Below are 15,326 nucleotides of genomic sequence, written 5' to 3' on the forward strand. Positions count from 1 at the left end.
TTTAGGATGTTTCTGATTTTCCCCATTATAATTAATATTGCAATGAACATCCTTATAGATAAATCTCCAGCCACGGTAGAACTGAACTTGGCTTTTGATCACATGCTGCCAAATGACCTTCTAGAAAGTGTTTTGCTGAAGGACATTCTCATCCTAGTGCCTAAAAATGCCAGTCTTTTACACTCTTTTTTTAAAAAAAGAACAATTTGAGTTGAAGTAATTATAGATTCACAGGAATTTACAAAGATAGTACAGAGAGGTCCCCAGGTATCCGTTTTTGTTTGTTTGTTTGTTTTTTTTTTTTAGTGGTACACGGGCCTCTCACTGTTGTGGCCTCTCCCGTTGCGGAGCACAGGCTCCGGACGCGCAGGCTCAGCAGCCATGGCTCACGGGCCCAGCCGCTCCGCGGCATATGGGATCTTCCCGGACAGGGGCACGAACCCGTGTCCCCTGCATCGGCAGGCGGACTTTCAACCACTGCGCCACCAGGGAAGCCCCTCCCAGGTATCCTTTATCCAGTTTCTTCCAATGGTTTGGTTACATCTTAGATAATTACAGTACAATCTCAAAACCAGGAGGTTGACATGGGTACAATGTGTGTGTGTATGGTTCTAAGTCATATTATCAAATGGAGATTTGTGTAACCACCAGTGCAATCTGGATACAGAACTGTTCCCTCACCATAAAGATCTCCCTCTTGGGCTATCCCTTTGCAGTCACACCCAGCTGCCTCTCCCCACCATCCTTAGCCCTCAGCAACCACTATTCAGTTTTCCTTTTCTATAACGTTGTCATCTCTAAGATGTTATATAAATGGAATCATACAGTATATGGCCTCTTGAGATTGGCTTTTTCCACTCATTACAGTGTCCTTGAGAGCCACAAGCTGTTGCATGGATTGGTAGTTCAATCTTTTTCACTGCTGAGTAGTGTTCCAAGGCATGGATGTGCCCCAGCTTGTTTAATCTTATTCACCTATTGGAGACATTTAGGTTCTTTCCAGTTTGGAGCTATTACAAACAAAGCTGCTGTGAACAATCATGTACAAGTTTTGTGTGGACATAAGTTTTCATTTCTCTGGGATAAATGTCCAGGAATGCAACTGCTGGGTCATACGAGAAGTGTATGTTTAGCTTTTAAAGAAACTGCCAAACTATTTTCCAGAGAGGCTATTCCATTTTACATTCCCATTCCCACCAGCAATGCATGAGTGATGCAGTTTCTCTACATCCTTGCCAGCATTTGGTATGGTCACTATTTTTAATTTTAGCCATTCTGACAGGCATATAATGATATTTCATTGTGGTTTTAATTTGCATTTCCCTGACGACTAATGTTGTTGAACATTTTTCTTTTCTTTTTTTTTTTTTTAGAAATGAAATCAGGTCTTTTTTTTTTTTCTTTGGCTGCTCTGGGTCTTCGTTGCTGCACGCGGGCTTTCTCTAGTTGTGGTGAGTGGGGGCTACTCTTCATTGCAGTGCACGGCTTTCTCATTGCTGTGGCTTCTCTTGCTATGGAGCATGGGCTCTAGGTGCGCAGGCTTCAGCAGTTGTGGTTCGCGGGCCCTAGAGCGCAGGCTCAGTAGTTGTGTCGCACGGGCTTAGTTGCTCTGTGGCATGTGGGATCTTCCCGGACCAGGGCTTGAACCCGTGTCCCCTGCATTGGCAGGTGGATTCTTAATCACTGTGCCACCAGGGAAGTCCTGAACATTTTTCTTTTTTTTTTTTTTTTTGTGGTTGAACATTCTTCTACGTGCTCATTTGCCACCTATATATTTTCTTTAATGAAATGCCTTTTCATGTTGTTTGTCTATTTTCTAATTGGATTTTTTTTTAAACTGGTGAGTTTTGAATGTTCTTTATCTAGAAATGAGTCCTTTGTCTCATTTAAATTTGTCTCCAATCAGCCAGTGGCACCTTTATGATGTTTTAATTTACATTTCTTTGATTAGATTATTAACAAAACCAATTTAAAAAACACAAAACTAGTGGTTGTCTGATGACTTAAAGGAAAACCAGCATTAAAATCTCACCCCAGGAGACTTCCATGGCGGTCCAGTGGTTAAGACTCTGCGCATCCACTGCAGGGGGCACGGGTTCGATCCCTGGTCGGGGAACTAAGATCCCACATGCCGCGCGGCACAACCAATAAATAAATAAATTAATTAATTAAAAAAACTCATCCCAAACTCAACTTACCCACAGGCTCTACTTTGTCAACATGGTCTATATAGTCTCTCTTCCCCAAGTAGATGGTCACCTGTGGGAAGAACAGGTATGGATTCTAAATGGCCAAAGAACACTAAGGTATTCATGTTAAAAATCAGTAGCAACCAATAAAAATAAATAAATAAAAATTAGCAACAGCCGAAACGTTTTGACCAGTCCTGAGAAGAGGAGCGGCCTGGCTCTGCAGCTTGTCCACAACCTCCTCTCTCCCTGCTTGGCTGTAGGCGGACACAGTGGATTGCAGGCAAGCTGTGATCTTGCCTCAGCCTCATAAAGTGCTCCAAGGAATTCTTCCCACCCCTTGGAGAGTTCCCTGTTCTCCCCACCTTTTCCCATCAAGCCCAGGTCTGATATCAACCAGGTAAACTTGTTGAATTCATTGATGATACTTTAGTGGAAAGTTATGCCTATGCATATGAGGCCCCTGTCAGCTATTTGCATGTTAAGCCTTTTATTTCTAGCTGTGAATGAAAGGTTTCTCCTCCTTGTTAGAAGAATTTCTGATTAAGAGGCAGATGTTCTGGAGTCCCTGAAATCCTCTCAGGTGAGCATCTATACAGATAAACCTGAACCCATGCCCTGAAGAATGGGGGAAGGGGTCCTGGATGGGAAGAGATGACCATACCTCAGTCCTTGTCCTGTCTGTTTCAATGCCCCTGGCAGCAAAGGTCTCTTTACCAACCCCCTTTGTGGGAGAGCATGGGTTGGGTTCACCACCACTCACCACTTTAACCCACGGCACTGTGACTGCCGTGATGGGAAGAATTCTCTTATTCATCTTTCAGCCATCACAGTATCTAGTACAGTATCTGGTACATACAGGAATTAAATCAACATTTGCTAAGTACACCAATGGGTGAGTGCATGGACCCTGGCTAGGCTCCTTCTTCCCTAAGCCTCTGAAACTCATATTTTTATTTCCAAGAACACTCAAAATAATTTTTTTGGCATTGTATCATCTCCTGTATCTACCCCCTCATAGCAGTACCCTGGAGTGGATCTCTATGGCTTCCAGGTTATTTGTGTTATTGATGTTGAAGCACCTGAAGGACAGCATAGCCAGGTGATCGGGATGGGGGCGGGGAGTTAGATGGTGAAAGGATGATTTCTGGGCAAAAAAATTCAGTGTGTACAAAGCCCAGAGTCAAGAGAATGCTTCTGGAACTGCCAATGGTTTCGTCTGTGGGTGAACGGCCTCCAAATGGGCATGCAAGCTGATGCCAGAAAGGGTCTTATAGGACCGGACCCTAAAGAATCTAGGAGGATGTGGAAGCATTTGAATCAGGATGAAAGGCTTGCAATTAAATGGCATGTAGTGCTTGTCATGTACCAGGCGCCAAGCTAAGTACACTGACTACATTATTTCATTTAATCCTCACAACTACTCTTTGAGCTAGGGATTAAGCCCATTTTATAGAGGAGAACACTGAGACTTTGGTTGCCTTGGCAGCAAAGTGGAGAAGGGATTGGCAAAGGGAAAGCTGATAGTGGTCTGGAGGAGGGAGCACTGAGAGTGAACGGAGGGGAGAAGGTGGGTGGAGAGCACATGTCTTCTTTTTCAAGCTTTGGCTGTGAAGGAAGGAGAGCTAGAAAGGGGACGGGGTCAAGAGGGAGTTTGTTGTTCTTGTTGCTATTGTTGCTGTTTTTAAGATGCATGAGGTGGGTACTTGTTGTCATGCTCGGGCCAAGTACTGGTAGAGAGGGAGAGGCTGCACATAGCCCCGGAGGGAGGCTGACGGTGGAGGACCCTAAGAAGGTGGTGGACCATGACCCAGGCTGTAAGCAGCATGATCCTCAGTGGAAGAAACAGCACCTCTTCTGCTGCAATTGGAAGGGGAGGGAAGAGACAAGAGCAGGTAGAGAAGTGGGGCTGGATGACGTAAGGCTGCAGCACACCTGCTGCTTGCAAACCCCATAGCCACGTGCCCCATCTTCCTGGATAAAAATCGTCAACTGTAGGGAGTCCCCTGGTGGCCTAGTGGTTAGGATTCCGGGCTTTCACTTCTGCGGCCTGGGTTCAATCCCTGATCGAGCGGGGAAGTGAGATCCCACAAGCCACAGGGTGAGGCCAAAAAGAAAAAAGAAAAAAAGTCACCAGTTGTTTCCAGGGTCCCATGTGGTTGTGTAGTAAGAGGAGACCACCCCAGAGGACGATTCTTTTTCCTTTTTTTCCCCAGTTTTATTGTGATATAATTGACATATTGTATAAGTTTAAGGTGTACAACATAACGATGTATGTATAAATTGCGAAGCGATAACCACAATGAATTTAGTTAACATCCATCACAGAGGATGATTATTGATTGGCCAGATCCAATTCTTTTGGCTTGGGATGGCTTTAAGGGGGGCATGTGACCCACTTTTGACCAATGAGATATGAGAGAAGTCTGCTGGAGGGCTGCTAGAGAAATATCACCTCACCCTAAGAGACCCCAGGAAGCAACAGACTTTTCCTTCTTCTAGAAGAAAGTGAGGGTAAGGCACCTGAAGCTGGGGCAGCCATCTTGCCACCAGCCAGAGGATGAAGATCACCAAAGAGGGACGAGTGGAAAGACTCACAGAGAAACACACCCAGGGCCCTGGCACACCACACCTGCAGCCAGGCAAAACTTGCCGTCGAAATGATCCTAATACATGACACATTAATTGATGAATTATTTTTTCCTCCTATATATAAAAGTTCTAAATTTCCCAGGTCAAAGATGTCTATCTAGATGTGAGGAAGAAAAAAGTGAGAAAATGATATGGCCCAGCAGGAGTGTTTTCTTTCTTCTTTTGCCAGAAGACAAGATAAAGTGCACTGGAAAGACACAAGTTGGAAGAGAGTCGGGAGGATGCAAGTTTGAGGGGTACCCAACTTGTCTCCCCAAAGAATCAGAGGAGTTGATGAAAATGATGGAGATCCTCAGCAAGGGAGAGGAGAGGTAGGGAGTGTCCATGCAAAGCCTGATTCTCTCGTGAGGCGCAAAAGCATCGGAGAGTTCCTTTCAGGCGCAGTATGTATAGGCTTCAGAAGTCAACTAGAAGAATGACCTAGAACCACATTGCCCAATACGACAGCTACTAGCTCCAGGTGGCCACCAGCACTTGAATATGGCCACTCCAAGCTGACGTGCTATAAATGTAGAACACACATCAGGTTTGAAAACGAAGGTAAAATATGTCATTAAAATTTTTTATATCATTTACATGTTGAAATGATCATTTTTTGGATATACTGGGTTAAATAAAATATATTATTAAAATGAATTCCCCGTTTCTTCTTACTTTCTTAACATGGCTACTAGAAAATTTTAAATTAGATATGTGGTTTGCATTGGATGGTGCTGAACTAGATTATGAGCCCCTAAGAATCCACAGAGTGGAGCGAAGAGACCCCATCCTTGGAGGCTGTGGGGTGGGCTCTCCATAGGGTGTCCCAGGCCAGGAAGTTCACAGGCACATCTAGACTATCTAACATTCTCCTGATGGCGCCAACAATGGCATCATCCCTGCCGAATACACGGAGTGCCAGGATATTGGTGGCCATGCAGCCACAGTGCAGAGGGGCAGAAAGGGAGCAGCGGGAGATGCTCCCTTATCCAGAGGCCCTGGAGGCCCAGCAAGGTTTGTGAGCATGGCAGCTGGGGTGGGTGACAGAAGGTAGAGAGTTGCATTGATCCAGCATCAGGGCTTTCACCAGGCAGTTAGGCGAGATGATAGAAAAAGGGTCAAGTAAGCTATAGATACTGACCAAACAATGTTTGAAATGGTTAAGTCATGGGTTCAAAGCTAGGAAAAGAGGTAAAACTGGAGGCGAGGGGTTGGGGACTGAGAGATTAGGAGAAAATTAAGGGTCTTGGGACTAAAGTCTTGTTGAGATCGAAGAGAATTTATATTTCTGCAGTTTACTCATTCATTTATATCTCATTTATCATCCATCTCAGACAGAGATGGAAAATAGACATAGAGCTTCCATTGACCTCATAAGAGTTTGATGTTGATTATGTCTATTCGAAAAAGCTCCTTTTTAAAAAAAAAATGATTACTACTAAGCCCCTCACCTCTGTACTACTTACCGATTTGTCCCGGGAGATCTTCTTGAAGATAACGTGGTTTGATGCAGACTTACTGTCCTGCACGCTGGCCTCCATGTTATCTGTCCCTGGCAGTTTCTTCCCCTTGGGGTGTTATGTCAGGTTTTAGAGGGCTAGAAAAAGGTAAAATCATCTTAAATATAAAGTCAAGAACATTCTGTGAATAAAACCCATACATGAGATGCTGTACATCCATCAGACATTTGCTTCTACCTGCCTCAATATCCACATTTGACTAAATAAGGCCTTCGTCTAGTTTGTATTTTACTACAGTGTGCTTTTTTTTTTTTAAAGGTGTTTTATTTTTCCTGATAAGCCTCAGACATTTCTTAGCAAAGCTCACCAGGACGTCCAGATAGATTCCAATGAGAAGGTTTTACTTTGAGACTAAGCCTTGTTATCATCACACTAAGCCAGATTGAATTTAAAATTCTATCCTGACGATGTATTACGGCAATTAAAATAGAAAAAGTCCCTGCAAACCACAACATAACCACTTCACGAATATCATTTAAAAAATACGTTAAATCCCCAAAAGTTCTGTTCAGCAATTCATACTAAGCAGTGCTTTCCCTTTCCTGCCATCTCTCACCACTCCCCAGCTTCACCCACAACAAAGAGGCCATCTGAGCTGTCTGGAATTCAGTGCGCTCCTTAACAAGCAACGTCCACGGAAACTACACAGAAAAGGTGAAACTGGGACAAACTGACTACACGAAAATGCCAGTCTTCCTGGCGCTGGCTCTTCCCTGCGCCCTGCCCTGAGTTTCTGAGAAGGCTTGTTCCAGCGTGACCACATACCTTGGGCAACCAGCTGGGACGGTCCCAGGAGGTGAGGAGAGGGTCTCTGTGTCCTCCGGGGTGAACAGGCAGCCAGCCCTTGCTCTGTCTAAACAGATGACCCCACTTGGGCCCTGGCTGACTGTGTGGGGAATTTGTAGGGCATCTGGAGAGGGTGCCCACACCCAGGTGTCAATGCCTAGAAGCCAAATCCCATTTAAGGTGCAGAGTGGCAACTGGATTAGTGCTGAGACGGGCGAAATGGTAGTTTCAGCAGTTCGCAGCATTAGACAAGGGCCCAGAGGGGCTCCCAGTGCAGCAGCTGTCAAGCTTGAGTGGGGAAGGTTTGGGGGAGGGATGACAGCTAAATGAAAGCTATTTTATCTTAATCCACTTTGGGTTCTGGAAATAGACTGATTATCCCTTCACTCCTGGTATCACCAGGAGAAGGGATTTTCAAAAGCTCAACCAAATTGGTTAAACTCAGCAGGCAGCTAATGCAACCTTGGGGGTGGGGATATAAACAAAAAGGTCAAGGAGACATGTCAGCCTCAGGATAAACCCTGGTGTTATGCAAGCCAAACTAGTCATGTCCCTCTCCTCTACCCTACGTGCTACTGATTACATCACGAGTCCTGTCAATTTGCCCCCAGTGTCTCCAGGATCTTAGTCTTCCCATCCCCAGCACTCCCTCTTGAGTCCATACCAGCCCCTTAGTTTTCCTGGTCTGACTACATCCTTCTCCATGCTGCAGAGGGGGCCTCCAAGCCCCGAGCAGTCACCCTCCTACTCAGCAACTCGCCTTGCTCTCAGCTACAGGCACACAACTTTAAAGCCACACGCTCGAGCCTCCGCCTGCTGTTCCCCATCTCCCTGTACCGCACTCCCGCTGTTTGCTTTTGCCTGGAACCATCCTCTTCTCCTTTCCTCCCTGACTCTTCATCCTTCAGATTCCAGCTCAAGAGTCACTTCCTCAGGAGAGCCTTTCCCAACCTCTCCGACTAGGTTGGAGGCACTATTGCATTCGATGCTTGTACAGGAGATGATTTTACGGTCTCTCTTCCCATACTTGACTCTAGGCTTCATGACGTCAGGGACCCATGCCGTTTTGTTTCCCTTATCTTTGTATTTCAGTGCCCAGAACAGAATACTCGGGGAATGAATGCATGGGATGGTGTGGCCACTAACACATATATGTACTGGACTTGAGCTGGTGTCTGGGAGTGAAGCCAGTCTAAGCAGAAAGTGACGTTTCGGGTGTTAGCATCTATCGAAACACTCCAGTGGCTTCCCACCTAAATCTGGACAATGTCTGCAAGGCCCTGCCTGATCTCGGCCCTGTTCTTCCCACGTCGCCCACTTTGCTCCAGTCCACTGGCCTCTTTGCTGTTCTTCAAACCTGCCCCAGGGCCTTTGCATTTACTGTTTCCTCTTCTGGAACACTTTTCCCACAGAGAGTCACTTGGTTCACTCCCTTAATTCCTTTGGGTCTTTACTTCAATGTCACCCTATCCATCTACATTCTATTGTGTACATCTCACCCAACACTTCTGTCTTCCTTCTCTGCATTACCTTTCTCTGTAGCACTTACCAGCATCTGACATACAAGATAATTTAGCTTGTTCATTGTCTGTCTCCCCACCCCAACGTAAGTTCCAGGACTGTAGAGATTTATGACTGTTTTGTTCCTATCCCATCTCCAGGATCTAGAACAGGGCCTCGGTGGACTTTCAGCAAATCAATGCATCACTGGATTGCAACAGTATAATGGCTGGCAATAGCTAAAGTTGGGAAAAATTTTAATTTCTAAGGGAGAAAACTTTAAAATTTTTTAACATAGGAATGCCAGCTAATAAATGCAAAGGGAATGACAGAATTGGAAAAACATCATTTGACGAACTCTGATGGTATTAATCATGCCTTTTTGTTTTCTGTAATTCTGATGCTTTGACATCTAAGGCTTTGCTGACCCTGGAGAGACTGCCATCCCAGGGCTATAGCTCTTTCCTAGAGAGAGTAAATGACTGCTTTTCATACGCAAACCGACCAACTCAGAGCCCATACACCCCAAAGGCCTCCTTTACTCCTTTGTTGGGCTCTCACACTCTGAGCCACGACTGCCCTGCCCTAATCACCCTGGGGCCAGGTACCAGACAACTGGAGACAGCCCCTGCGCTCCAGGGCCTGCTGCAGTAAACAGCAAATCTTCAGTCTGCTTATCCTATCTCCCCAGTTCTTTCCCATGGAGACCACAAAAGAACTCTTGACCACGTTTTCTCCCTGATCCTTCTACCTCCTGACTGGCCCTGGTGCTTCCCCGCATGGCCTGCCCCCGTTTGGGTAACTGTAACAAACTGTCTTTTCAATGGCAATTGTCTCCAGATCTGTTGACCTCGCCATAGCTGAACAATAGTAAAACTTACGTTTTAAAATACTGATGACATTATTGACGCAGACGAGGATTCTTTATTGGGGTGAAAATCATTAGGTGAAGAGGTGAAGGGGAAATGGCTATTCCTATGTCACCAAAGTGAGGCCATATGGATCATGACTCTTCACAAGGTGCAAGCCAAACTCTACAACAGGGGATCAGCCACGGTCCAAGGTCAATCTTAGCATCACAAATGGTGTCAACCCATGTGATGTGTCACCTTGCAGCAGCTGGAAGCCATCAAGCCTTTAGACATCACTTCTAGTTTATAGGAAATACAAGGAATAGTTCAATAAGACCACAAGAGAGCTACCAGATGAATGTAGAAAGAGGCTGATCTCTTTCATAAGTCAATGTCATAGAAAAGAGATGCATGAACACTTAAGGGACTCAACATCCAGATGTACTGTGTGGTCCCAATTGGACAAACAGGATGTATAGTACACTTCTGGCCTGTTGGGAAACTCGGAATATGCTCTAATAATGTATCAGTAATATGTCATATGAGCTCTGAAAGGTAGGATGGAAATGGTTGGACTAGGAAGGTAGAGACTGTGACTGAATGAAGAAGGTTATAGGATGGTATGTACAGCATGATCACGTTTTGCAAACACACAAGTCTATGTATGGATACACGTGCACACACGTGTTATCGTACACACTATATGCATAATCTACTAGGATAGACACCAAAGAACAGACAGTGGTGGTCTGTGTGAAGGGAATGTTAGGTTTCGTTGTGAAGGAATCTTTTCTTGTCCCTTAAGACAAAAAAGAAAGAAAGAAAAACGACTGGGGCCCTTCATCCAGTGTCCCCATCAGAAGGGCTGCCCTGAACTGTGGCTGTTCCTGGGACCCCTGTTCTCCTGCAGCTGTGTTAGCGCCAGGCCCCCAAGGGTGCAGGTCTCAGTCACTGACCTGCCAATGCTGGGCAGGTAGGAAAACCTGGGGTGGACTGCATGCCAGACCTCACTCTTTTTGGAAACGGTAGTCTCTGGTAGTCATTCCCAGCCCCTGGTCTGTAATGCATTTTTCTCTGCTTGGTGGAGAAATGAGAAAAATAAGGACACTGTTGTCAGTTTTTTTCATAGAACCAAATGTATTCAGTATAAAGGACTGTTCTTTGTTCTAAGGTTATGAAGTTCTAAATTTTTCTTTTTTTTTATTTGAAGTTTTAAACTTTTAAATATTAAAATGTCCTTCTTCTTCCTCCCAATCTTTATTGAGATATACTTCACATCCAACCAAATCTACCCATTTTTTTAAAAATGAATGTCCAAATTGTAGGTTCTTTTTTAAAAAAAAATTTATTTATTTATGGCTGTGTTGGGTCTTCGTTTCTGTGCGAGGGCTTTCTCTAGTTGTGGCGAGCGGGGTCCACTCTTCATCGCGGTGCGCGGGCCTCTCACCATCGCGGCCTCTCTTGTTGCGGAGCACAGGCTCCAGACGCGCAGGCTCAGTAATTGTGGCTCACGGGCCTCGTTGCTCCACGGCATGTGGGATCTTCCCAGACCAGGGCTCGAACCCGTGTCTCCTGCATTGGCAGGCAGATTCTCAACCACTGCACCACCAGGGAAGCCCAAATCTACCCATTTTTAAGTGCGTGGTTTGATGATTTTAACCACCACTATGATCAAGACACATTTCCATCACCCCTAAAAGTTCCCTGGCACCCATTTCAGTCAATTGCTGGTCCCAGGTAACCACTGATTTGCCTTCTGCCATTAGTTTTGCATTTCCTACAACTGATTATGAATTTAAGCATACAGAGAAAAGCTGGAATAGTATAATAAACACCTACATAATCAACATGGAGATTCGACAATGAACATTTTGCTGCATGTGCTCATCTATCTCTATTGCTTTTTTCCTTTTGAAACATTTGAAAGTAAATTGCAGACATCATGACAATCAATAAATGTCAGAATGCAGCCGCTAAGCTTAAGGACAAAGTGTCCTTCCTTTTACAGAGATGAATGTAGATGGCAATTTAGAAAAAAAAAAATCCTTACTTGGCCAAACTAAAAAGTTATCCACCTCTTTCCACAATTCTTTTAGAAATTTACTGGTCTATTAATTCTCAAAGTCTAAGAACCACTCACTGGCTATACAATACTTGTTTCTCTGGAGTCAGCATCCAGTGAGAAGCAGCTGCGAGTCCTGTGTTTCATTTCCCAACATCAAACACAGCACCAGCTCGAGGGGGTGGGGGGTCGGGATATGCAGCTAAGAAGCTTAGGGGTTTTGGGGCTAGGTTATCATCTTAGGGGCTTATTAGGGCACATGCATGAGAAAAACTGGTTCAGTCTGCTAACTGTCAACTACAAAATGAAAACCTTGCCTTAGTTTTACTGAAGCAGAGAGCACTTAACAAGTTTGAGGCTACTGTATTTATGCAGAGTGCCAGGGAATCAGAGCTTTTAAAAGCCACCCTCATTTCAACATGTACCTCTTAGTCAATTGGCCTTAAGAACAGAGGGCTGTTGTTATGGGCTGGGCTGGGTAATGTCTGAAATCATAAATGCAACCCAACGGGCAGAGACCCTTGAAAAACATTTAGTCTACACTCCATCCCTTGCTTTGATCTCCTCTGCAATAGCCACAGAAGTTGTTGAATGCTTCCAGGGACAGGGAAATCACTACCACTTTTCTTTGAAATAGCATGAAGTGCAAGAAAATTTTTTGTGAGGATGGAAATCAGCCTCCCTTCTACTTCTCTGCGTTGCTCCAAATTAATCCAATCTCTTCCACACGTCAGTCTTTCACGATTAGAACACAGGTGCTCAAGCCTCATGGGCACTGAAACCCTCTCACACCCAGATTTCAAATGTCCATCTTGAAGCATCACACTGACAACAGGACTTAATGCTCCAGGTTTCTGTGCAGAAGCAAGTTGTACAAACAGCCCCAGACTGGAGTCCTGGGCTCCGTCGCTCACTGACGAATCCACTGCAATCTTGAGAAACTAGCTTGGCCTCACTGCTATTTGCTTTTCTCCATCTGTAGAAGGGGAGCCCACGAGCTGCCCTGGATTGCAGGGTCAGGGAAATGCATCAAGTGTGCAGACAAGGCCTTGAAAAGGATCCTGATGGACGTTCCTTCGTCCTCTCTGAGGTGAGAGCTTCTTTACCCTCTGGTCCTGCCACATGGGCCCCGACGTTAGAGGGGGTTTCGATGGTAATGAACTTGGAGTTGACCACAAACTGAGCTGCTTACACCTGAAGTTGAGCAAAGTTAGGCAGAGCTTTCTGGAGAAGTTTGTTACACACAGCGCTGTCCCCTCAGATTCACGTGTTGAAGCCCGTTTACCGCCCAGTGTGACAGTATTTAGAGGTGGGGCCTTTGAATGAGGTTATCAGTGTGGTCCCGATCTGACAGGATCTCCACTCTCCTTGTGCACAAACAAGTCTCATGAGCACACAGCTTAGTGGCAGTGAGGCCTCAGGATGAATTGAAGTCTACCCACCTGCCTGCCGCTCAGACTCCAGGCTCCCGAAGTGTGAGACATTTCTGTTGTTTAAGCCACTCAGGCTACGTTTTTTTTGTTCTTTTTAAAAAATTTCAATGATGTTTATTAAAGAAGTAATAATAGCATGAACAAATGCAAGATCTATGATATTTACCCATGCAGGCTACGGTATTTCATTATGGCAGCCCAAGCTGAGCAAGACGAGGGCCCGCGCTTTTCTACAGACAGATCAACTGCTATCGATCGAAAGTTTGGGAAAAAATGGACACTAATACAGTTTAAGAAATACCCTTTTTTGTTGCAACTAGGTAGAGTTGGTGCTCGTACAACACTGTGTATGTGCTAAATGCCATTGTTCAGTTTAAAATGACTAATTTTATGTTATCCGAATTTCAACTCAGTTCATTAAAAAATAGTAGAAAAATACATTTTTTACATTGTGACCCAGTACATACACACATATATACACAACACTCCTATGAAACAATATTTACCCTTGCTAAGTGGTTTATTCTTATTTTTTTAAACTACTCTCCCTCTTAACTCTTCCTTTTAGCTGGTTACGATTCACTTTGTTTTTGCTGATTCAATTCTACTAAATAAAGACTTTGTGCCAAGTACTACGTGAATGTCAAGATATCAAGGATATGACTGATCTTGAGACTTCTGGCTTACGACCTCTTAGAAGCACCTGGGCACGTACTCCAGGGAGCAATGGAATATACGGCTTTCTATCTAGAAACTAGACCGCGTACAGCCTGTCTTCCTATGGGCCTGGCTCACAAGCATACCTACCCATTGTCTCTGAAGTCCATTTCTCTGGAAAAATGAAGCCCAAAGCCTGAATTCCCCTGCTCTCTTCTCCAGGTCCTAGGGTTGGACCAAATCCCCAGAGCCTGGCACATAGCAATCTCCAAGGCTACATTCCCAAGTGGGACACAGAGCTTACATGAGGAAAGTCAACCAAATCCAGCGTGGCACATCAGTTGCCAGAACCACCAAGGCGATTCCCTTCCCTGTCCCCATGCTGCTCCGCAGCCCCCCTCAGGGGCAGGGCTGCGCATGCCACCTGTTCTAGCCAATGGGGTGTAACGAAAGTGACCAGGCAGAGCAACAAGTGGTCCCAGAGACGCTTGTTTTCTTGTTGCACCACCCTTGTTCCCCTTGTTGATGGCACATTAACAGTCAGATACGAGTGAGGCCACCCTCTACCAGTTGCCCCAAATCCAGCCGGCTATGCCCGCTCACAGAATCAGGGGAAATAGTACATGTTTTAAACCATTCCATGTTATGGCAGTTTGTTATGCAGCAAAAAGCTCGCTGGATCCTGATTCACTTGGTTTTTTTGCTGATTCAGTTCTCCTAAATAAAAACTTTATTGAGTACCCACTCTGTGCCAAGCACTACGTGAATGTCAAGATGTCAAGGATATGGCTGATCCCGAGATTTCTGGCTTACGACTTCTTAGAACCACCTGGTTCTACGAGGTTGTAATCATAACCAAGCCAATCATAAAAAACATGGAAAAAATCAGGAAAATTTGAATATTGACTGGATAGTGGATGAGAGTCACTGTTAATTCTGTGAGGTGTAATTACGGCATGGTGTCCTTATTAGGTTGGGATGCATGCTGATTCATGGGAAAAATGACATGCTTGAACCTTGCTGTAAAGTACTCTGGCAATAGTACTGAGTGGCAGGTAGGTACACTTGCTACACTGGCGTTTCCTTCGCCTCCTCGGGTTCTGGACCCCCAGAGACGTGGATGTTCCCATCATGCCTGCCACTCAGGGTTAGAAGAGGGCAGCTCAGCCCCCAGCAAGATGAGTAAGAGCAGGGAGCGTTTGAAGAGCCCACCAAGGCCGGAGCACAGAGAGGATGGGAGAAGTGTCTGGAGTGAACACAGGGAAGAGTTCAGCAGCACAGATGGAAATCAGAGCTCCCTGAGGTGAGAGGATCCAACTCTGCTGAGGTGAGGGAGGCAAGAATCATCTTCTGGATCAGAGGCCAATCTTTTACTGGCACGTACCACACATCTTACGTGTTTCTACACAATCTATGCAAATACAGATATATTTCACTTTATTCAAGATCTCCAAAGTTGATTGGCTTGAAAATTTGGGATTTCTAGTGAGAATGAGCCTTACAGTAAGACACAAGAGAAAAGACGCAGTGGAATACAGACACCGGCAGCTCGTCCTCGCCCCCGAAGAGGCACTTCCCGCTGGCTCACACGGAGGGCTGGATGGGGCAGCAGGTGAGGTGGATGCCCCCGGGAACCAATGCCCACCTGGGGGCCAGGACTCCAGAACAGCCTCTTGCTTCGCTGGGAAACTTCCCCC

At 45.3% G+C, this 15,326-nt stretch overlaps 1 protein-coding gene across 2 annotated transcripts in view; it reads right to left on the minus strand.

Moving 5' to 3' along the window:
* The window catches only part of SAG (S-antigen visual arrestin), a 31,040-nt gene extending 24,679 nt beyond the window's left edge, over positions 1 to 6,361 (minus strand). For both annotated transcript variants that reach the window (XM_060106256.1, XM_060106257.1), the window contains exons 1-2: positions 6,287 to 6,361; positions 2,199 to 2,259 (exon numbers count right to left, since the gene is read on the minus strand). In XM_060106256.1, the coding sequence (XP_059962239.1) occupies positions 2,199 to 2,259; positions 6,287 to 6,361 (136 nt within the window). The remainder of the gene's footprint in view (positions 1 to 2,198; positions 2,260 to 6,286) is intronic.
* Between the last annotated feature and the right edge of the window lie 8,965 nt (positions 6,362 to 15,326).

This window comes from Mesoplodon densirostris, chromosome 8 (assembly GCF_025265405.1).
Source record: "Mesoplodon densirostris isolate mMesDen1 chromosome 8, mMesDen1 primary haplotype, whole genome shotgun sequence".
In the NCBI taxonomy this organism is placed as follows: domain Eukaryota; kingdom Metazoa; phylum Chordata; class Mammalia; order Artiodactyla; family Ziphiidae; genus Mesoplodon; species Mesoplodon densirostris.